At 38.9% G+C, this 25,060-nt stretch overlaps 1 protein-coding gene across 6 annotated transcripts in view; it reads right to left on the reverse strand.

Moving 5' to 3' along the window:
- The window catches only part of casz1 (castor zinc finger 1), a 191,445-nt gene that overhangs the window by 70,856 nt on the left and 95,529 nt on the right, over positions 1-25,060 (reverse strand). For all 6 annotated transcript variants that reach the window (XM_061976565.1, XM_061976573.1, XM_061976589.1 and 3 more), the window contains exon 2: positions 8,198-8,764. In XM_061976565.1, the coding sequence (XP_061832549.1) occupies positions 8,198-8,764 (567 nt within the window). The remainder of the gene's footprint in view (positions 1-8,197; positions 8,765-25,060) is intronic.

The following is a 25,060-nucleotide window of genomic DNA, read 5'->3' on the forward strand; positions in this document are numbered from 1 at the left end:
AAAGATATATAACCTGTAACATGTATATAAAAAATTACGTTAAAAAATGGTGCTTTGAGATAAGAGCTGACTCTCAGTTCTTTTTTGATTGATTGATTGAAACTTTTATTAGTAATTTGCACAGTTCGGTACATATTCCATACAATTGACCACTAAGTGGTAACACCCGAATAAGTTTTTCAACCTGTTTAAGTCGGGGTCCACGTAAGTCAATTCATGGTATGGTTATGGTTTAAGTTGCAAGCAAACATTTGAGTTACGCATCCCCGCCATTAGTTGGCGTGGCAAACGTCACAGTGAACCCCGTAACGAAAGATCGGAAAAAACTTGTCTTACTCGCTAGCATTAACTTGTAACTACAGATCGTTTTGTTTCGATTGTTTCCCAACCTCGGGAAGGAGGAAAGTGAGTCTGAACGGCGAGAAGAGGCTGTGGATGCTATTCGTTGAATTAAAGAAATTTATCATCAAAAACCTGACCGTGCGTGTCGCCAACTCGGCGAAGCAATTCGAGCGAGTCTGCACCAGACTGAAGCAGAATGAGTCGATAACTGCCGCGAAGAATGTTAAAATAATATCTAAACGGCAGACATTTATCCATCAAAATATAGAAAAGCTGCTGACGGTGTGTTTGACAGACGAGCAGATGGAAGAAGATCCTGTAAAAGTCCACTCTCCAAGGTACATGTGTAAATTAGTATTACATTACTTCATAAAACTACTGTAGTTGTTAGTAGTACATTTTCTTGTATTGTTTTTATACAACATTTCTTATCTAGTTTGGTTTTCTTTTCAATGTAACATGGTACATGTTAAAATTTGATTTCAATTCATTTCAATGGGAGACGTCGACTTGCGATACAAGTGTTTTGAGTTAAGAGCTCTGGCACGCACGGTGTGTTACTAGTGTACGTCAAATTGTATTATTCAGACATTGTTTTTATTTTTCAACAGATCAAGTGACTTACACGGCCGCTTTTGAAAAAAACGGTGTGTATTTAGTTGGTTTGCACTCGCAGGTAGTCTGAGGTGGCGCTTTTCCTGTTTTGGTTTGTCATTATGCTGCTGCAGAATGTGCAGGTTGACTTGATCAAACAAACCTTTAGATATTCTCTTAATCATGCTTTCTATACCTTATATGAAAAGAGTGTCCATAAACATATAGAATATTTAAAAAAAAAAAAAATGTTCAAGGCTTCAGGATATTTAACAGACAGGATCCCCCCCAGAGAAAAGTTGACAAAAATGTACTTTTTAATGAATTATGTACATTTTTTACATTTAAAATTGTGCACTTTTCTAACCTAAAGTATGCACTTTAGGTTATTATTCTTATTACATTCTAATGTGGTAAAGGTTGAACAACATATGAAAAATATGATGTTAATCTTTCAGATTGTATTGTAAAGACGGTATGTTGTGTCACTTTGTGAGCTGAGTCAGCGTCTTCCACTCCTAAATCATCTTTGGCACAACCATGAAATAAGGCGCTAAAACATCTTGAAATATCAAAAAGGAATGCTTTTTTTCCTTTTTTATCCACAGAGCCCACTTAAAGCCGGTCCGAGGTTCTACCACCTACCAGCCGTGTAATTAATACACAAATATTTCAGCTCCTGTCTCCAATTTCTCCGTTATTGCTAAATGAGTTGCTGCACTCTGCTTTTCACATCTCCTGCACAGCATGTAAAATAATCCCCAAATTTCCACCCGCCGCTTTAGCCGTCGCTCTTCTGCGTTGTGGATCCGTGTGAAAGATTATCTGCTGGATCGAAAAGGGCATGAAACATTTAGGAGGAGTGGATGAATGGGTCCGAGGGTATGACTTGGATGAGTCACATGTTTTTATATGAACGGAAACTAGAGTTGCCTCATGTTGACTGTTCTGTTCTATTCTATTCTATCCAAAAACGGTGCTTGAATAAACATTCAAACAGGTGTAACGGACTTTGGTACTGCTGTATTTTGTCCAGGTCATTTCAGGACGTGGTGGGTCAGATATCTCTGACGTTAAGGCAGATAACGGGTATGAGACATAACATATAATACTACACTTGAGATTTAAGCAAAGAGTTTCACACAGCATCTTTGGAGTGAAAATCCTACGACCAAATTGCTCATTTGAAAAATAAACATATATGATAATCACTTATGTAAATATTGACCCACTTATGTTTAATCTGTATTGACTTTGTGTGTCGCGTAAAAATATATATGATATATATTTAATTTCAGGTAGTGCCAACACATTTTTATTTACATATGGTATTATCATCATTGAGAAAGTGTGAGGGTGGGTGGTGGGGGGAGCAGGTATTTAAAGAGGGAGTCATGTGACATGCTATCAATGCTAGGCCAATGATTAGGCTTGAAAGGATTAGGGCTGCCGCACACAGGAGATAACCTTTTTGAAAACACACTACAAATGACTTTTCCACTTACGACTATCAGGCTGCTTCTCACTGCTGGGAAATAGCAAAGCCCGCCAGTAAAAGTTCTATTCAACCCTTCTCATTTTAAGATTGTTGAGATTTGTATTTTTTTATTTTACTCATTTGCGTCCCTGGAACGATCCCAAACCTTTTTTACTTTTAGACATACAAAGGCCTTCTCTGTGTTTGAGACAATTAGGCAACATTTTTCCTCACAGATATGAGAACAGATAGACATTATAGGCTCACCAAATATGGGCATAAGTGTGCCATAGCTGTTGCGCTTACGGGGAGGAGAGCAAGAGGTGTCGCTGATGATAAAGGTGCATGCTAGTGGCTATATATGGACTAATCTGGATTTGGAACACCATTAGCAAGGTTGTCACTTGGCGCTCTACGTCAGCCCTTTGCTAAAAACAATGCAGCATTTCTTTAAAGCACATTTATTGTATCATTATAGTCAATTGTCTGTGATTAAAATATGCCAAAGTATTGAAATAACTTAAAAAACAAATATTATGTAAATATACACATATATATATATATATATATATATATATATATATATATATATATATATATATATATATATATATATATATATATATAAAACAAGGTTTTCTCTGACAAAAAGGGCATAAAACATAAGAAAACAGGGAAATTATAAAAACTTATAATTGACGGATAAATCTGAAGTTGATCTAGAGCAGTGGTCACCAACCTTTTCAAGCCCAAAATCCCTGGTCTCAGCCAAAAATCTAAGCAAGATCTACTCCTGCATCAAATATGTTTATATATATAAATAGGTATATATATATATAAATAGGTATATATATATATATATATATATTTATTGTAGGGCTTGTAATATTAATGGTCCAGACAGGACACCTCTTGACAATTGCTTTTGGGTTGCAATAATTAATTGATTAGAAAAATATTCGATTTATATTCTGTTGCTTTGAATAATCGTTTAATGAGTGTAACTAATAAAAAAATTATCATACATTGACTGCATGGCGTGTCGGAACTTTAAATACCACACACATAGTATACGCACGACCGCTGCAATAGAGCACACATGAGAGCGTGTTGTGAGGGTGCTTTAGTAGATATTTGATTTAATTTAAAAATATATGTATGTATGTATGTATGTACATGTGGGTGGGTGTATGTATATATATATATATATATATATATATATATATATATATATATATATATATATATATATATATATATATATATATATATATATATACCGTATATATATATATATATACATACATACATACATATATATATATATACATATATATATATATATATATATATATATATATATATATATATATATATATATATATATATATATATATATATATATATATATATTTATATATATATATATATACACATACACATAGAGGCTATAAAATGTGCTTTATCAGATTACTTAATTAATCGAACAAATCGATAGATTACTCGATTACTAAAATAATCAATTGAGGGTTGTGGGTGTCGCTTTAAAATAAATATTGTTGTCTAAAAATATTTACACAACATCGACAAGTTTAGTTTTTGACTTTAATGTCAAAAATTCTACTTTCCTTTAATGTGAAAATTCATTTACATTAAACAAAAACTACAGGGAGAGGCCTGGAGCAAAACAAACCCACACAAAAAATTAATAAATATGAAACGGTAACAGTTAGAGATGCTACCTCAGTAGATGCATTTAAGTCCCATCTTAAAACTCATTTGTATACTCTAGCCTTTAAATAGACCCCCTTTTAGACCAGTTGATCTGCCGTTTTTTTTTTCCTGCTCTGCCCCCCTCTCCTTCGTGGAGGGGGAGACACAAGTCTGGTGGCCATGGATGAAGCGCTAGCTGTCCAGAGTCGGGACCCAGGGTGGACCACTCGTCTGTGCATCGGTTGGGGACATCTCTGCGCTGCTGACCTGTCTCCACTCGGGATGGTCTTCTGCTGGCCCCACTATGGACTGGACTCTCACTATTATGTTAGATCCACTATGGACTAGACTCTCACAATATTATGCTAGATCCACTCGACGTCCATTGCACCGGTCGCCCAGTGGGGAGGTCCCCATATCTGTGGTCCCCTCCAAGGTTTCTCATTGTTATCCCATTGGGTTGAGTTTTTTCTTGCCCTGATGTGGGATCTGAGACTTAGGATGGCGTTGTGGCTTGTGCAGCCCTTTGAGACACTCGTGATTTAGGGCTATATGATTGATTGCTTGATTGAAACAACTCTTCCTTACTTAAGGTTGCAGGCAGCTACCGATTATCTTAGTAATTGAGTAATCTAGTGATTAGTTTGTTCGATTTATTGAATATTCTGAAAAAATAAACTTTATAGCCTCAATGTGTAGTATTTTAGGGAAAATTGTTGAAATAATTTTAAATCCCATTTTGTGTACTCTGTGCTTAGTAATTGTTTTGTATCTGTTTTGTATTTTTTTCCCTTTGATACACAAACAACTTCAGTTCGTTGGTGTGTAATACATTTAAATGAACAAAAACATTTTACAGTGGGCTTAAAATTCTAAATGGAAGTCATGGTCAAACTCATTTGGCCCTTTTGAGCATCTCCGTCATTGCTTTAAGCGTCTTTTTAATCATTCTGTATTTCCCACTGACTGGCTTATACAAGGGCTCTAATGCAACATCTAAATGATCTCAGAAAACTATTCCAGGCTTTTGCACTGATAGGAAATCCTGCACGACGCATCAGTGTGAGGAGTTAAATGTTTTGAAGGTCGCACTTTCTCACATTGATCTTGCAATGTTTGTTAATTACATTGTCACTGATGTTGTGAGAGATAATTAAGCCACTATGTTTATATGCATAATTATGTGCACTCCGCATCAGCCTTTGAACGACAGCGGAGAGAGAGCGCGGGGAAGAGAGAGAAATGTTTTAATTGTGCACTGAGTAGAATGGTAGAAGTATAGATGCCCTACTTACAATCAACAACAAATAACTCGCAGGGAAACGAAATGAAGTGTAGGTAAAACGTGTCGATCTTTTTTGCAAAATGACAGTCATACAAGAAGTACAACAAACCGCACAGGTCTTTTTTTTTCTGAGAAGCCGCTTTTGCTGAACTGCTTAATAACATGAAGGATTTTATGCCTTACATGTAGTGTAAGCACATAGGAGTGGGAGTTGAAACAAGAGTTAATGCAAAAACTAAAAAGAAAAAAACCTGACGTAATAACTGCTGACAGCTTTGTTCAAATAAAGTTTTTACAGTCAACAAAAAGGTATAAAGCCACGTTTTGTGCTTTTCTTCTTCCTTTCTTTCACCCCAGCAGGTTACTTAGACTTAGACTTCCTTTTATTGTCATTCAAAAATTTGAACAGATAAGAACGAAACGTCGTTGCATTAGCTCGTTGTAGTGCAGGATAAAAGAGTAATAAGGTGCAGGTATAAATAAATAGATTACTGTACAGATAAATATATTTGCATATGCATCCACGTTTATGGATGTATGTTATATTGTCTTTATATTCCAGCGAGTCAATCCGTTTTTGGGGGCAATTTAGGGGATACACATGCACTATTCTGTCTCTACCTATTAGAAAATGGCAACATTTCAACTCAGGAAGCGAGAAAACTATCAGTAATTGCTAAGGCATGGAGACGTAAGAAGAAGAGTCTTTCTACTCCTTTTCGGACATGTTGAATTGTACAACTGGAATCATTGTGCTCCTTCATCTAACTCAGTGGTTCTTAACCTTGTTGGAGGTACCGAACCCCACCAGTTTCATGTGCGCATTCACCAAACCCTTCTTTAGTGAAAAATAAAATGTTTAGTTTTTTTCAAATTCAAGAAAAAGTCATATGTTTTTTTTATGTTTTTTTTACTGGTGCATGAACATCAGTTTGTTCAAAGAACAAAACCAACACAGTGCATGAACTCACAACCAATTACACACCTTACACACATTACCATGAATTGATTAACGTGGACCCCGACTTAAACAAGTTGAAAAACTTATTCGGGTTTTACCACTTAGTGGTCAATTGTATGGAATATGTACTGTACTGTGTAAACTGTACTGTTTCATATAATGTATTCTCTTCCTGTGCAATCTGCTAGTAAAAGTTTCAATCGATCAATCAAACAACTTGCAAATCAGATGGAAAATTAGAGGGAACATTGTTTGGGGGTATCCATAATACGCTGATAGGGAGAAGTTTTTATTTACACGATAAGTCGGATGTGTCTTTACCTCCGTGGCGGAGGCGGCGCCGAACCCCCGAGGCCGACTCACCGAACCCTTAGGGTTCGATCGGACCCAGGTTAAGAACCACTGATCTAACTTGTTGAGAGCCAGCGTCTTCTGCAGTGGACATTTGTGTTTTATCTAAAAAGGGCTGTTTTTTTTTAACGAAATGTGTACAGTGGAACCTTGATTTACGAACCCATCTCTGTACGAACTTTTCAATTTACGAACATCAAACCAAATAAAAATATGCTTTTCATGTGCAGACCTTGTCTCAGTACATTAATGTTTCATCCTCGCTACTCTTAGTTGTCTGCTCTTAACAACATTTTTCTAGTTTTGTTAACTCAATATGAGTTACTAGAAGATTATCAACAAGGTAAAGTGAATTTTTTTTTTAATTCCTAATTGTAGCGACCCGGCTGGTAAAGTTAAGGAGTTTTGTGATTTCAAACTGTGAGAGCACCACAGGGCTAGTGACAGTTCAGCTGGTTGTCGTTGTTTCGGCTTTGGTATTAAATAAAACGCCGATCGATCACCCCCTTGTTATGTTTGTTTGATATACAGTACCGCGTAGCACTTTATATATACTGTGTTCAAAGTGTACAAACTTTTACTAAAATATCGACATTTGTTGAGGCTTGAACAATTATTCATGTTTACATTGTTTCTTATGGAGAAATTTGCTTGAATATACAAACTTTTCTATTCACGAACCATGTTCAAGAACCAGTTAAGCTCCTAAATGGAGGTTCCACTGTAACTCAAGAGGATATATGATTACTAACTTTGCTTCAATGTTACAGTATTGAATATGAATGGGAAAGTCAGACCTTTGGAGCGGATTCGCGCTTCCTGTCTTCTGCATCTGCCATTTCCAGGGCCACTTATCACATCTGCTTTCGTGATTATTCTTTGCTTACATTCTATCTGATGTCTTGTATTTGATAACGGTGCTTGTCAAGCACGCTGATGGTGCTGCAGTGGCGAGCTTTAGTGAGCTTGTATAGGCACAATCAAAGACTCAATATGTAATCCTGAGTGTAAGATGAAGCTTAGCCCGGCCCCGCCATGTGCTCTTGGCCCACAGCTGCTGCAAAGGCCTTTTCGCTGTAAGCCTATTCCATTTATGAATTTCTTCATGCAGTTTAGCACACACTGACAAGTTCCTATGTTCGCCCTCCAGCACGCCAGTTGAATCTGTCTTTAGGGTAATAATGTCACTGACTATTCATAATGTAACTCTAGAGTGTCTCTCTCCAATAATGGGCACACTTAAGCTTACGTGCATGTGGCAATGTCACACACACACACACACACACACACACACACACACACACACACACACACACACACACACACACACACACACACACACACACTCACACTCACACACACATTCACACAGCCTGAGCCTTTGCCCCTTAATACTCTAAAGTGGAATGTTCTGAAGGGCAAGACGGTTTAAAGCAGCAGCGACGTGATTGGAGGATGAAGAGTTCAAACGTACCTGGAGAGGAGAAAGATGCTTGGCGGGTCTGGGCCTCGCTCGGTGGCATGTAGGCGTCAGGTTTTGAAGGCCCGTCGTCAGCATCTTTGTCGTCGTGGTAGCTGCCATCCTGAGAGCCCGCAAAGGGCTCCGCCTCCTCGCCGTTGTCCTCGTCGTCGCTGCAGCCTTTGGGCTGCACCATGTAGACCCCCACGGGAGGGCTGTCTTCATCGTTGGCGTCTTTGAGTTCGTGCTCCTGCTCGTCGCCGCACCCCAGCGGCAGTGGCTCCTCGCCGTACTCGCCGTTCACCCACTTCTCAATGGCCTCGCGCCTCTTCTGGTCCTCCTCCAGGCTCTGACTCAAACTCAGGCTCTCGGGGAAGTTGGTGTCGTTGTCGTCGTAGTGGGAACTGCCGCGCTCGCTGTTTTCAGCCACGCTCTGGTCTCCTTCTGCGTTCTGGGAGCTGCTGTCAAAGACCACCTGGCGGCTCAGCTTGGCACAGATAGCATTGAGTTTTAGGCCGCCTTTCCTTTTGGCAGCCATCTTGGGTTTTCCTGAGGTCGTTTCAGTGCATAAACTCCTTTCAGCTGATGGAGGAGAACAAAAAGGGACCATTAATCAATCAATCAATCAATCAATTCCTTTATTGTCATTGTCATAATAACACTTAAGTCATACATGTCAACGAGATTTTGTTTGAGCTTTGTCCAGCGGCATAGAAACTGCATTGAAGTGCAGGTTGACCATAGTTTACAGTTTAGCATTGTTAGGAAGATGGCGAATAGAGGGATGTGGGGGTGGGGACAGTCAGATGTCTGATGGGTGTTACGTTGATGCACAATTATTGAGGTGGTGAAGAGTGAGGTAATAAGATGGTCCGGAGCAGCAAAGGGGCAGGCTGTTAATTTAGCAGTCTCACAGTCTGGGGATACAGACTGTGAGACATTCTGGTGGTCCTGGCGCGAATCGATCTATACCTCCTTCCAGAGGGTAGCAGGTTGAAGAGGCCATGTGCTGGGTGGTATCTGTCCTTCAGAATGTTGTGTACTCGCTTTAGGCAGCGAGTTGTGTACATGGCACTCATCTCTGGGAGTATCTTATATTTTTCCCGCCGCTTTAACCACTCGCTGGAGGGCCTGTTGGTTCGCTTTAGTGCAGCTAGCAAACCATGGGGATACAGACTGTGAGACATTCTGGTGGTCCTGGCGCGAATCGATCTATACCTCCTTCCAGAGGTATAGATCGATTGAAGAGGCCATGTGCTGGGTGGTATCTGTCCTTCAGGATGTTGTGTACTCGCTTTAGGCAGCGAGTTGTGTACATGCCACTCATCTCTGGGAGTATCCTATATTTTCCCCGCCGCTTTAACCACTCACTGGAGGGCCTGTTGGTTCGCTTTAGTGCAGCTAGCAAACCACACTAAAAAGCCGTAAGTGAGGACACTGCTGATGGCACAGTTGTAAGGTGTCACATTTAGACGTGCTTATAAACCACATCTGATTTCAAATATCACAATGGGGGAAAAAAACAAACTGACTTTGAATGGTAACTGCTGCTATTAATAAGCCCTCCCTCAAAGCACTTCAAAATAAGAGCACAAAACTGAGGACACAGAGATACTCTACGTATCTTTCCGAGCGGCACCTCCGCGGGCAGCTCGGGGTGGCGGAGTGGGGGAAAAGCGGGAAGAAAAAAGCAGTGGCAGCTGAAACCACAGCCAGATATGTATCAGTACTACAGTACAAGCTGGCTACATAATCCTTCACATGACAGCACCTTAGAGACACTGAAATGTTATCTCCACCCTCACCTCGGAAGGCTGTGGTCCTGCCACTGAGCAAGGGGAGGGGAGCACAGTCTTGAAAAACTCTGGATGTGGACTGACAACAAAATAAAAGGCAGTTTGAGTGTGTTTGGATTACTCACATTGACTATTACGATTGGCATCAATCTATGGAGGCCACTTTATCATTTAGAGCAGGGGGTATCCAAACCAAGGCATGCGGACCAAGTGTGGCCCGCTGGCATGTTGAGTTTGGCCCGCGAGACCAGTTTAAAAAGGAACCTCCGACTTAATTTTTAATTTTCCTGAGGGAACTCTCCGGAAGGAATCAATAAAATACTATCCATCTATCTAATTTGAAATATATGACAATATAAATGCGGTAAATTTGCTACAATCTGATGGACAACATGAGTAATTCAGGCTAATGACCATGAATCAACATTTGATTGTACACAGCACAGCATTTTTATATATGACTCAATTGTGCTAGTTTCCCACTCATGGCGCAAATAAACTAACACAAAAAGTCAACACAGAGTCACACAAAGTCAACACAACCTGCTTACTGAATTTTGTGGACATTATAAAAAATGTCCACGCAAAACACATCATTAAAAAGTACACCCATTTAATTCCCCTGCAATGCATGATGGGAAAAATGTAAAACATTCTCCGCACTTATCCATGTTTGGTGCGTTTTAGCTACTTGATATTTATGATTGATTACACCACTTTAAGGAAGTTGTCATGGAAGTAATCATGGAAGGAGTCAAACTTTGACATATTCTTAATATCCAATCATAATAATTGTTAATTATGTATCTATTATAACAATGTAATGTGTACACATGTATGCAGTACTGGCCAAAAGTTTGGACACACCTTCTCATTCAATGGGTTTTCCTTATTTTCATGACTATTTACATTGTATATTGTCACTGAAGGACATCGAGAGGAGCCATCATATTGTCATCGAGAGGAGCCAGATGAGGTGGTTCGGGCATCTAGTCAGGATGCCACCCAAACGCCTCCCTAGGGAGGTGTTTAGGGCACGTCCGACCGGTAGGAGGCCACGGGGAAGATCCAGGACACGTTGGGAGAACTATGTCTCCCGGCTGGCATGGGAACGCCTCGGGATCCCCCGGGAAGAGCTGGACGAAGTGGCTGGGGAGAGGGAAGTCTGGGCTTCCCTGCTTAAGCTGCTGTCCCCGCGACCCGACCTCGGATAAGGGGAAGAAGATGGATTGTCACTGAAGGTATCAAAACTATGAATGAACACATGTGTAGTTATGTACTTAACAAAAAAAGGTGAAATAACTGAAAACATGCTTTATATTCTATTTACTTCAAAATAGCCACCCTTTGCTCTGATTACTGTTTTGCACACTCTTGACATTCTCTCGATGAGCTTCAAGAGGTAGTCACCGGAAATGGTTTTCACTTCACTGGTGTCATAGTTTTGATGCCTTCAGTGACAATCTACAATGCAAATAGTCATGAAGATAAAGAAACCGCATTGAAATGAGAAGGTGTGTCCAAACTTTTGTCCTGTACTGTATATATTTTTTATTTATTGTTTTCTTCCTCCAAATCTTCACTTTTGTGGGCCATTTCCTGCTAAGATAAATAAATAATTGATCAAACTTTAATCATCAACTAAGTTAAAGTTAAAAGTACCAATGATTGTCACACACACACACACACACTAGTTGTGGTGAAATTTGTCCTCTGCATTTGACCCATCCGCTTGTTCACCCCCTGGGAGGTGAGGGGAGCAGTGAGCAGCAGCGGTGACCGCGCCGAGGAATAATTTTGGTGATTTAACCCCCAATTCCAACTTTTGATGCTAAGTGCCAAGCAGGGAGGTAATGGGTCCCATTTTTTTAGTCTTTGGTATGACTCGGCCAGGGTTTGAACTCACAACCTACCGATCTCTGGGCGGACATTCTAACCCAGGGGTCACCAACGCGGTGCCCGCGGGCACCAGGTAGCCCGTAAGGACCAGATGAGTAGCCCACTGGCATTTATTTACTAGCAAGCTGGTCTCGCTTTGCTCCACATTTTTAATTCTAAGAGAGACAAAACTCAAATAGAATTTGAAAATCCAAGAAAATATTTTAAAGACTTGGTCTTCACTAACTGACAAAGAAACAGATAACAGATTTGGTGTCCAGTTCAAAGTGTGACATGATTTATTTAAAAATTTGACAGTTGACTTTTGTATTCTACATGAGTTATTATTTGTACAAACATGGTGCAAAGTAATTCATGATTTGTTAAAAAATGTTAGTGTTAAAATGGGATATTGTGATTTCACAAGACTGTCTTAGAAGTGATCATTTGAAAATGTTCAATTTGAAAAATGTGCACTTAGAGAAAATATAAAAATAAAGTGCTGCATATTGATATTTATCTGCTTCTATATATATTTATTGTGAGAAATCATTAAGATGATCAGTGTTTCCACAAAGATGAATATCATTAATGATTAATAATAACATAGAGTTAAAGGTAAATTGAGCGAATTGGCTATTTCTGGCAATTTATTTAAGTGTGTATCAAACTGGTAGCCCCTGCGATGAGGTGGCGACTTGTCCAAGGTGTGCCCCGCCTTCCGCCCGATTGTAGCTGAGATAGGCTCCAGCGCCCCCCGCGACCCCAAGGGGAATAAGCGGTAGAAAATGGATGGATGGAAACTGGTAGTCCTTCGCATTAATCAGTACCCAAGAAGCATACTTGCCAACCTTGAGACCTCCGATTTCGGGAGGTGGGGGGCGGGGCGGGGCGGGGGCGTGGTTGGGGGCGTGGTTAAGAGGGGAGGAGTATATTTACAGCTAGGATTCACCAAGTCAAGTATTTCATATATATATATATATATATATATATGTATGTATATATATATATATATATATATATATATATATATATATATATATATATATATATATATACATATACATATATATATATATATATATATATATATATATATATATATATATATATATATATATATATATATATATACATATACATATATATATATATATATATATATATATATATATATATAAATAAGAGAAATACTTGAATTTCAGTGTTCATTTATTTACACATATACACACACATAACACTCATCTACTCATTGTTGAGTTAAGGGTTGAATTGTCCATCCTTGTTCTATTTGTCACTATTTATCTAACCATGCTGAACACCCTCTCTGATGATGCATTGCTGTGTGGCACGCAAAATGTGATTTCATCAAATGCACTAAATGGCAGTATTGTCCTGTTTAAGAGTGTCACAACATTGCTGTTTACGGCAGACGAACTGCTTTATGGTAGATGAAATGCTGTTGTGTGTTGTTACCGCGCTGGAAGGACGTTTATGAAACTGCCTAACAATAAACCCACATAAGAAACCAATAACTCGCCCTCGATCATTCTACAGTTATAACGTGATTGGGCAGTTACGCTGTTTATATTGTGTGCCTGAATTTCGGGAGATTTTCGGGAGAAAATTTGTCCCGGGAGGTTTTCGGGAGAGGCGCTGTATTTCGGGAGTCCCCCAGAAAATCCGGGAGGGTTGGCAAGTATGCCAAGAAGTAGCTCTTGGTTTCAAAAAGGATAGTGACCCCTGCTCTAACCACTAGGCCACTGAGTAGGTTATCTAGTATCTAACAGGTTAATTATCAAATATGTAGACACATAAATTACGAATGTAACCACCAATTTAATTGTGAATCCGCTATGTGCCTGCTTCATGATGAACAGAATTTATTTTGCATCTCGACCGGCGGATTTAGAAATGCTGTGTTCCATATAAAGTGAGACGTCATGCAGCCAATAAGCTTGTTTTACAGGGACGTGCAGCATGGCCCGCTGTCACTGCTCTCCCCGCTACAGCCTCTCCTAACAATGGAGCGTGATAGAGTGTGCTTTGGGTCTGGAATGGGTGGCATTATTTCAACCCAAGTGGGGCTATCTTTATAACATGTCCTCTGATGAGGCAGGAACAGCTGCCTGTGGCATTCCATATCCTGAGCTGCCTTTTTAGGGCAGAAAGTGCACTCTGTTACCTTTCACTTTATTTCCAGAGCCACCAAAGTTCACCTTGCCACGGCGTTTTGCAGACTCCAACTCAAGGCCAGATTTTTTATCGCGGCTGTAAATAACCCAGGAGTAAACGCGCCATTCGGGATATTTTTAAAAGTTGTGATCTGTTTTTTTCATTGCGTTTCGCGTAAAGCTCCGGGCGGCGTGGAGCCAGGAGATGTTTATTCCTGTTGTGTTGACTCTGCATCTTGCCTAACATAATATGCTAAGCTACCGGTTCAGCAGGAGAGGAATGCGTGATATCATAGGTTGCAAAGTTCTATCTTTAAGACTCAATTGACTTTCTATAACAAGTACGAGCCACTTCATTTCCCCCTCGGCCATAAAACGCAACACAATCACGCGTGAGCCCTCGCCGGCGTTATGTAAATCACGCTGGCGCAACATAAAATCCGGTTTTCATTTTCTTTTGCAAAGAATCATTAAGAGGATACGCCGTCGGAGGGAGTTTACAAATCACCCCCGTCAGCGGACAATGCGAGCCGCGCTCGCCACACATGCTTTCTCAGTTACTGTATTTACATTGCAGACTTCCTCTGCGAAACAATGAAATCAGGAATGATGTCGTTTTGAGAGTGGTGCTTGGGAGCGTGCATCAACGGCACGTTACGCCACCAATTTTAGTGTGAGACAATTGCAGGCGGGGGTGAAAGGGTCACCTTTTTAGAGGACAGCCATTTTGGAGGGTGGGTGGGTGGGGGGGCAAAACCAGCTGGAGAAACTATTAGGAAGTGGAAGACATAAATTTCCAACTTTTTTTTATTTTTTTTATTTTTACAAGTACCCTCCCAAGGAAGATTGGGGTCATTTGGGTGTTGCAGTGGAGGTCATTTTTTTGTGTTAACTGCATTCAGTATTTCATGCTTTAACTACCAATTTCCTTTGCATCACAGCCCCCAAATCCTGGTAGGAAATGACCCCTGCACACTTGTTTCTTTCCATTAGAGCAGTGGTTCTTAACCCGGGTTCGATCGAACCCTAGGGGTTCGGTGAGTCGACCTCGGGGGTTCGGCGGAGGTCAAAACACACCCGACTCATCGTGTAAATACAAACTTCTCCCTATCGGCGTATTACGGATACGGCAACTGCAGAAGTCACACTGATTTGCAAGTGTGTAATTTGTTGTGAGTTTATGCACTGTGTTGGTTTTGTTTGAACAAGGTGATGTTCATGCACGGTTCATTTTGTGCACCAGTAAAAAAACATGGTAACACTTTAGTATGGGGAACATATTCACCATTAATTAGTTGCTTATTAACATGCAAATTAGAAACATATTGGCTCTTAACTAGTCATTATTAAGTACTTATTAATGCCTTATTAAAACCCTCTAACCCTGGCCCTAACCAAATAACCCTAACCAAATAACTCTAAATTAAGTCTTTATTACTTAGAATTAGGGATGTCCGATAATGGCTTTTTGCCGATATTCCGATATTGTCCAACTCTTTAATTACCAATACCGATATCAACCGATACCGATTTATACAGTCGTGGAATTAGCACATTATTATGCCTAATTTGGACAACCAGGTATGGTGAAGATAAGGTCCTTTTTTTAATTTTTTTATTAATACAATAAAATAAGATAAATAAATTAAAAACATTTTCTTGAATAAAAAAGAAAGTAAAACAATATAAAAACAGTTACATAGAAACTAGTAATTAATGAAAATGGGTAAAATTAACTGTTAAAGGTTAGTACTATCATGTGTGCTTACGGACTGTATCCCTTGCAGACTGTATTGATATATATTGATATATAATGTAGGAACCAGAATATTAATAACAGAAAGAAACAACCCTTTTGTGTGAATGAGTGTAAATGGGGGAGGGAGGTTTTTTGGGTTGGTGCACTAATTGTAAGTGTATCTTGTGTTTTTTATGTTGATTTAATACAAATAATAAAAAAACGATACTGATAATAAAAAAAAACCCATACCGATAATTTCCGATATTACATTTTAAAGCATTTATCGACCGATAATATCGGCATGCCGATATTATCGGACATCTCTACTTAGAATATGTTCCCCTAGTGTCCAAATAACTCTAAATTACCGTATTTTTCGGACTATAAGTCGCAGTTTTTTTCATAGTTTGGCCGGGCTCTAGTGCGACTTATATATGTTCTTTTCCTTCTTTATTATGCATTTTCGGCAGGTGCGACTTATACTCCGGTGCGACTTATACTCCGAAAAATGCGGTGAGTCTTTTTTACTTAGAATATGTTCCCCATACTAAAGTGTTACAAAAAACATATAACTTTGTCTTGAATTTGAAAAAAAAAACACATTTTATTTTTCACTAAAGAAGGGTTCGGTGAATGCGCATATGAAACTGGTGGGGTTTGGTACCTCCAACAAGGTTAAGAACCACAGCAGAGGCTATTTCTGTTGGATTTTCTGTTAACAACAAACGCGAGCAGAACTTACTTAAAAGCCCCCAAGGAGGACCGTGTTAAGGTTGGATGGTTTACAGAAGCTGTCTGCGCTATTATTTATAATTTCTGTCCTCAGCAGCTTTTTTTGCTTACATTACTGATCGCTATGGTAACACTAAGCTGTTTACCTCAAGTCGTTTGTGTGCATGATAGCGTACAATGATATCAAATCTAAGGGGACCAACATGAAAGAACAACTCTTCCCCGTGGGACCGACTCCCCCAACCTCCCAGAGAGTCCAGTAAGCGTTCTGCCTTATTAGTGAATATCAGAGAGAAAAAACAAGGCTGTCATGTGGACCGGACATATTTACACTTTGTTTTAGCCTCGTGTACTAATTGTCAATGAGCTGACAGCCCAGTCAGCATTGTGCCTTAGTGAAGGGGGAGAAAAAAAAGAGAAAAAAAAAGTCAACATCTGAAACTCATTTTTCCAACTGCTTATGTTACATGTGACATTATTTTACTGGAAACAGCCCAGAGCTGCGAACCAGAACCGTTTATTGTCTTTATAAGGCCAAAACCGAAGGAAAAAGACAGGAATACGTTCTAAATATTCCCTCTTTCTGTTAAGAACTTATGCTGGAGTTGAAGGAGACACAGTCCTTCCCGTTTTTTTTTGTTTTTTTTAATGTAGACGCTGTGTTTGTGTGGCAGAATCATATCACGCCCAATCAAGTGGCGTTTCGAATCCTAATAACGCAGTTGGAAGTGCATCATTTGTGTGAACGAGCAGAGACTGCAATCAAGGCAGCTCTCGAGTAAAGGATGTGGGAATTTTAATGACGGCTGTGACGAGCTGGGTTTACTTTTGTCTGACTTCAGCCATATCCAATCTTTTCAGAAGATTTTTTTTTCCAATTTTGGCCTTTCCTTGTCAGGGGTCATCAGAGCGAGTCAAGCGCATTGTGGTTTTGGATTAACATTTCCAAATGCAACTCCGGATGGGAATCGAAACCAAACGTGTGTACAATGACACCAGCGGGGAAATACTAACATGTATACATGTCTTAATATTTTTTTATTTTTTTATTTTTTAGATGAAATGGGTTTTTAAATACACTATTTTCTGAACTATAAGTCACTATTTTTCCCCACGCTTTGAACTGTCCAGTTTATACAAAGGTGCAGCTAATCTATCGATTTTTCTTTGCTCACAGTTAAATCATGGAATGGATTAAACAAAGATATAAAGCAATGTACTAAAATGATCCACTTTAAGAAACTGTTCGAACTCAAAGTGTTTACAAAGTACAAGGATGAAGATTCCTGAACCGAATTAAAAAAGGAGAACATATTATTCATCTCATAAAGGATGAATAAAGACATCATTGACTTTTCTGTTTTGTTTACAGGCCTCGTTTGGAAATAATTAAGGTATGTAAATAAACATTTACAAAATATTTCTAGGTAAATATCTTATTTCACAACGTAGCGGTATACATCTGCGGCTGATAGTCCGGTGTGGCTAATACAATACATTTTTTTTTTTTTTCTTCTATAGATTTGTGGTTGTGGCTTATATACTGGTGCGGCTTATAGTCGGGAAAACACAGTATTTTTCATTACCTATTATTAGAGATGTCCGATAATATCGGCCTTGCGTTAAAATGCAATATCGGAAATTATCGGTATCGGATTTTTTTTATATCGGTATCGTTTTTTAAAATTTTTTTATTAAATCAACATAAAAAACACAAGGTACACTTACAATTAGTGCACCAATCCAAAAAACCTCCCTCCCCCATTTATGCTCATTCACACAAAAGGGTTGTTTCTTTCTGTTATTAATATTCTGGTTCCTACATTATATATCAATATATATCAATACAGTCTGCAAGGGATACAGTCCGTAAGCACACATGATTGTGCGTGCTGCTGGTCCACTAATAGTACTAACCTTTAACAGTTAATTTTACTCATTTTCATTAATTACTAGTTTCTATGTAACTGTTTTTATATTGTTTTACTTTCTTTTTTTTTTAAAGAAAATGTTTTTAATGTATTTATCTTATTTGATTAATTTTTAAAAAAAGTACCTTATCTTCACCATACCTGGTTGTCCAAATTAGGCATAATAATGTGTTAATTCCACAACTGCATATATCGGTTGATATCGGTATCGGTAATTAAAGAGTTGGACAATATCGGAATATCGGATATCGGCAAAAAGCCATTATCAGACATCCCTACCTATTATGTTACGGTGTCATATTGCGATATTGGTATTTTTTAAGGGACAAGCGGTAGAAAATACAATTATATAACAATACCGTGTAAAGAAAGGTATTATAGCAAGAAAAAAACGTTTTGAAATTTTCCTTATTCAATATGCTGCTACAGTTTATTAATTATTATGTAATTTCCTGGTATAGGCTCTAGAACAGTGGTGTCAAAGTCAAGGCCCACGGGCCAAATCCGGCCCACGAATGAATTATGTAAAGCCCCCAGGATGATTAGTATTGGAACTGGCCCGCAGGCCACAGCCGCCTGCTGCTCTTTTGCACGCACCAATACTCCATCAGTGCAGACGCTAGGAATTTTCAAAATGGGGTCCCAGGTACCCCATCAAGTCATAACAATGGGGTCCCACAGTAAATCTTTGGGGTCCCACTTTTTTTGCAACCGTTTTGAAAACAAATGATATATGGTATGCATTATCCTGTTATATCTCACATTCTATATTGTGTTTTGGAAAAAGGTTGTCATAAACGTTACTTAATTCATTAAAAAAATAATACAAGAGAAAACACATTTTTATGCATATGTAAATGTATTCAGTTATAAACAATCATTTTCTTCTTTCCTTCATGGATCTAAACTTTACCGCTGCCGGTATTTTTTGCTATATTTTTATTGTAATATTTTCAGAATGTGTTTGTTGTAATTTTGCCCAAAGTAAGACAAAGAAAACAATCTGTAGTTGTCTTTATTTTTTAGTTTTAATGCCATGATTTTAACAGTCCAGCCCCTGAGCTAAAATGAGTTTGACACCCCTGCTCCAGAAAGTAGCGAGGGGACTCTTAAGTATTATGAACAATCGTGCATTTTCACAAAAAGTGTCCAACTATTCCAGCATGTGTTGTTAAGTTCTACTAAGAATGTACGTGGAGGCAAATAAGTAAGCAATATCTCGACTTAATTAATACAAACAGGGTCTGGGAGACGAAGATTGTTTTACAATATGCAACTGAGATTTGCCCGAGCTTATAACTTTATGAATCTTTGGTGGATAAAGTGTGTACTTCCTTTAACCTTTGATATATTTTTGATGGAGCGTGGTATCCAAGTTATAGAGCCCGGCGTAGAGAGGATGTTTGAAATTGTGCGAGAGGAACCGCTAGGAAGTCAAGTGGAAGGTACGCCATGACACGCGGACCCCAGCATCTGGCCCCCTTTCTCATTTTTATTACACAAGAATAACAATAAGCGAGGTCGTCGACCCCGCCGTGAGATTTTGCCACATTTTCCTAGGAGTCTGTGAAGCCGATGCCGAGAAATTTCCATTTTTCCGCATCCATATTTAATTGAGTTTTGTCCCAGTGGTGCGGAAATGATTTGTTTTTTGCTCTCTGTTCACTTGACTCCTCTTCGGAGTCGCTAACCCTGATTAAGACGTTCCCGTTAATTTCCCAGCGCACACCTTTTTTTTTTGTGCATTAATGGTTCTGATCGTCTAATTAAAACTTCTCAGCTCGGCTGCTGATCACCGCTCGTTGTGCCTCTGACCTGAAGTTTTAATTGCCGCATCAGAAGCGGTAATAATAATTTTGAGGTTCTGATGATTAAAAACAATGCCATTGCCAACTAGATGATAGATGAAGGTTTGGGGGTGGGCACATCAGAGGTAAAGTTTATGTGAAGTGGGGATTTAGAGAGGAAGCAGTAACGATGGCTAAGGAGGGTGGGAAGTGGGAAGTGGGAGGGGGAGCTTGGGGGATAACGAGCGCTGGTAGAAGGGCTGGCAGAGCATATTGAACTCTGCCGGCCCACCTGTGCGCAAGTGTCTTCCTGAAGGAACCGGTTTAGTTAGTCTTAGGACGCTGTTCCCCTCCCCAAATGTAAATCGGCTCACTTTGCTTAGTGCACAAAGGTGCTTCTGCACGGCTTCATAAAACCAGGCATCCAGTAGTGATGACACAAAACATGTAGGAAGTAGAGATGTCCGATAAATGCGTTAAAATGTAATATCGGAAATTATCGGTATCGTTTTTTAATTTTTTATTTTTTTTATTAAATCAACATAAAAAACACAAGATACACTTACAATTAGTGCACCAACCCAAAAAACCTTCCTCCCTCATTCACACTCATTCACACAAAAGGGTTGTTTCTTTCTGTTATTAATATTCTGGTTCCTACATTATATATCAATATATATCAATACAGTCTGCAAGCGATACAGTCCGTAAGCACACATGATTGTGTGTACTGCTGGTCCACTAATAGTACTAACCTTTAACAGTTAATTTTACTCATTTTCATTAATTACTAGTTTCTATGTACCGTATTTTTCGGAGTATAAGTCGCACCGGAGTATAAGTCGCACCTGCCGAAAATGCATAATAAAGAAGGAAAAAAAAAACATATATAAGTCGCATTTTTGGGGGGAAATTTATTTGATAGAATCCAACACCAAGAATAGACATTTGAAAGGCAATTTAAAATAAATAAAGAATAGTGAACAACAGGCTGAATAAGTGTACGTTATATGAGGCATAAATAACCAACTGAGAAGGTGCCTGGTATGTTAACGTAACATATTATGGTAAGAGTCATTCAAATAACTAGAACATATAGAACATGCTATACGTTTACCAAACAATCTGTCACTCCTAATCGCTAAATCCCATGAAATCTTATACGTCTAGTCTCTTACGTGAATGAGCTAAATAATATTATTTGATATTTTACGCTAACGTGTTAATAATTTCACACATAAGTCGCTCCTGAGTATAAGTCGCACCCCCGGCCAAACTATGAAAAAAACTGCGACTTTTAATGTATTTATCTTATTTTATTATTATTTTTAAAAAGTACCTTATCTTCACCATACCTGGTTGTCCAAATTAGTCATAATAATGTGCTAATTCCACGACTGCATATATCGGTTGATATCGGTATCGGTTGATATCAGTATCAGTTATTAAAGAGTTGGACAATATCGGAATATCGGATATCGGCAAAAAGCCATTATCGGACATCCCTTGTAGGAAGTAAAGCAGGGGGGTTTAAAGTAATTCGCGTCACACGACTCGAATTTTGTTGGCCCCCAGTATATTGTCAAAATGAAAAAAAAAAAAAAAAAGTAAAAATGTCAGGAAAAAAAAGCAACAAGATGTAATGTAATAAAAAACAGCTGAAAATAATAATACGCTTTGTAACCTATAAAACAGAGCTGACACAAAGTTTTGCCTTTGAGGGATGCAATGATATGAACATTTGCTTTCACGGTTATTGTGATCACAATTATTACGGTTATCATTATTATCACGTTATTGTTGAATATGCTCAAAAAGTACTTATACACATGTGGAGTTATGTACTTAACAAAAAAAGGTGAAATAACTGAAAGCATCTTTTATATTCTAGTTTCTTCAAAATAGCCACCCTTTGTTCTGATTACTGCTCTGCACACTCTTGGCATTCTCTCGATGAGCTTCAAGAGGTAGTCACTTGAAATGGTTTTCACTTCTCAGGTGTGCTTGAAGCTCATCGAGAGAATGCCGAGAGTGTGCAAAGCAGTAATCGGAGCAAAGGGTGGCTATTTTGAAGAAACTAAATATAAAACATGTTTTCAGTTATTTCACCTTTTTTTGTTAAGTACATAACTCCACATGTGTTCATTCATAGTTTTGATGCCTTCAGTGACAATCTACAATGTAAATAGTCATGAAAATAAAGAAAACGCATTGAATGAGGAGAAGGTGTGTCCAAACTTTTGGCCTGAACTGTAAATATAATATAATATATATATATATATATATATATATATATATATAATGGCTGTCAAATGGCATCAAGATTTTGTTGATTTCTGTCACACTGTAGTTCAGGGATATTCAACTAAATTGTTTTGGGGGACACATTTCCAGAAAGTTAAAGACACGGGGGGCCGGACTTCTCCCTTCACATTTATGTTGCGGAGAAACCAGAGTCATCTACAGTAGACATTTTATTTTGGTTGATGTATTTGGTTACAGGAGCGCTCTGCTGTTTTTAAGGACATTCAGCAAAAATGCTAGTCAAAGATCATCTGTATGACAGCAGTTTTTTAAGAATCAGATACAAAATGTTTTTTGAACTGGACTCGTGGGCCACCAGTTGACTAGCCCAAACGATGAAAAAGCGAGGATCTAAAGGAGAACCTTGAGGAACAGCACTACTATAACTAAAAAAGGTGCACAAATGATTACTGACATGCATAAATCACATTACAAAAAGAAGATTGTAACTGCCAAAAAGGAGAGGACTTAAAGGGGTGCCTTGAAGAACACCTCAGTTCTGTAAATGACAAATTTGGACCCCAGTGTTCTATGTTTGCTAGCAAGTTTAAAATGTCAATGCAAAGTTTTTCCAATATGTTTACAGTGGTCCAAGTTCTTCTAAACGACATGAGCACTCAAGTGATTTAAGGAATTTGCTGTAAAAATGTTGGTCTCCCAAATTTGAACTGAGTCGCATGTTGAATAGCACTGCTATGCTCTAACTAGTTTGATTATCGGACATGTGAGCAAGAGTGGAAACTTCCATCATTTGTGGATTTTTTTTTTTTTTTTACCAGCGGGATTTCTAATGGATTTTTGTGTTGCAGGATCAATGCTTTGTTCAAAAGCTTGGCACACAAAGGCAGAACGTACTTTTTTTTTTTCCCCCCCCACACAAACTCACATTTTTCAATGACCTGTCAATAAAGCACTGTGTGACCAGGATGTGACCTCGCACACTTTGTGCCATCAGTGCCAACCCTCAAAGAGCCCGTTTTCGCATCAGAGGTTGTTATCGTAGTCGAGCCCTGGAGCTGAGCGGCACGTGCCGGGATGTCGCCACAAAACACAAATAAGACGCTGCGGGGTTGAAGCAAGAAACAATGGCTGAAGAAAACAATGTACAGTTCAAGTGCGGGGGGGGAGTGAACTTGAGGGCAAAGCTCCGGACAAATACGCCCCTGGGCTTGGTCACAAACAGGGTAATTATGGTGTTTTCCGAGGCAGAGGACACACGGCCTGGAGTGCTTTAAGACATGAGTGACAAGAAGCGTTGTGACAGGCCTGCGCGGAAACACAACTTTTTAATTCCGTTCGCTGCTTTGGGTAATTCACAGCACACGTGCTTGCTAACTTGTTAATATTGTACGTCAAATCTGGACGCACAGCTGGAACCACGTGATGACATCACTTGTTTCACTTTCACCAGTCCTGCAATAACAAAAACAAATTAAAGCTGCAAGCAGCGATGGACGGGACCGACTTTGACGGCACATAAAATCCAAACCGGAGCAGTAATTAAAACTTTTTTGTCAACTTTTAATCAGAAGGGTTCAATCTCTCTCCTGTGCTAGTTTGAAGCCGACACGACAAACGCGCTCAGAGGAGATAATGTTTGAAAAAAGGTGACCGGTTTTTACAAAACTTTTGTTTTGAAGGGGGAATTGCAAACTTCCTGTTGATTTTTGCTGGGGGTTGTCAATTTATGAAATGTAGGTCTAAGTGAGACCTACATAGAGGTGTTTGTTTCATGTCTCTACGACATTCCTACTGGAAGTTACAGGCAGTTTTGTCTGTGTTTTATTCCTAGGGGGCGCTAGAGCGCAATTTTGAGTTTTGGGGCTTGCTTTTTTTATTAGATCGCAATGTTCCCCAGTCCTGATAAGTGTGTCCAGTTTGGTGAGTTTTGAAGCATGTTAAGGGGGTCAAATTACAGCTCAAAGAGGCGGAGGTGACTGTTTTTACAAAACTTTTGTTTTGAAGGGGGATTTACAAACTTCCTGTTGATTTTTGCTGAAGGAAGTTGATGTATGAAATCTAGGTCTAAGTGAGACCTACATAAACGTTTTTGTTTCATATCTCTACGACTGGAAGTTACAGGCAGTTTTGTCTGTGTTTTCTTCCTAGGAGCAGTTTTGTCTGTGTTTTCTTCCTAGGGGGCGCTAGAGCGCAATTTTGAGTTTTAAAGTTTTTTTTTTTGATTAGATTGCAATTTTCGCCAGTCCTGATGTGTGTGTGTCAAATTTGGTGAGTTTTGAAGCATGTTAAGGGGGTCGAATTACAGCTAAAAGAGGCAAAGGTGACTGTTTTTACAAAACTTTTGTTTTGAAGGGGGATTTACAAACTTCCTGTTGATTTTTGCTGAAGGAAGTTGATGTATGAAATCTAGGTCTAAGTGAGACCTACATAGAGGTTTTTGTTTCATGTCTCTACGACATTCGTACTGGAAGTTACAGGCAGTTTTGGCTGTGTTTTCTTCCTAGGGGGCGCTAGAGCGCAATTTTGAGTTTTAAAGTTTTGTTTTTTTTATTAGATGGCAATTTTCGCCAGTCC

The sequence above is a fragment of the Nerophis lumbriciformis genome, linkage group LG01, assembly GCF_033978685.3.
Source record: "Nerophis lumbriciformis linkage group LG01, RoL_Nlum_v2.1, whole genome shotgun sequence".
NCBI classification, from domain to species: Eukaryota; Metazoa; Chordata; class Actinopteri; order Syngnathiformes; family Syngnathidae; genus Nerophis; species Nerophis lumbriciformis.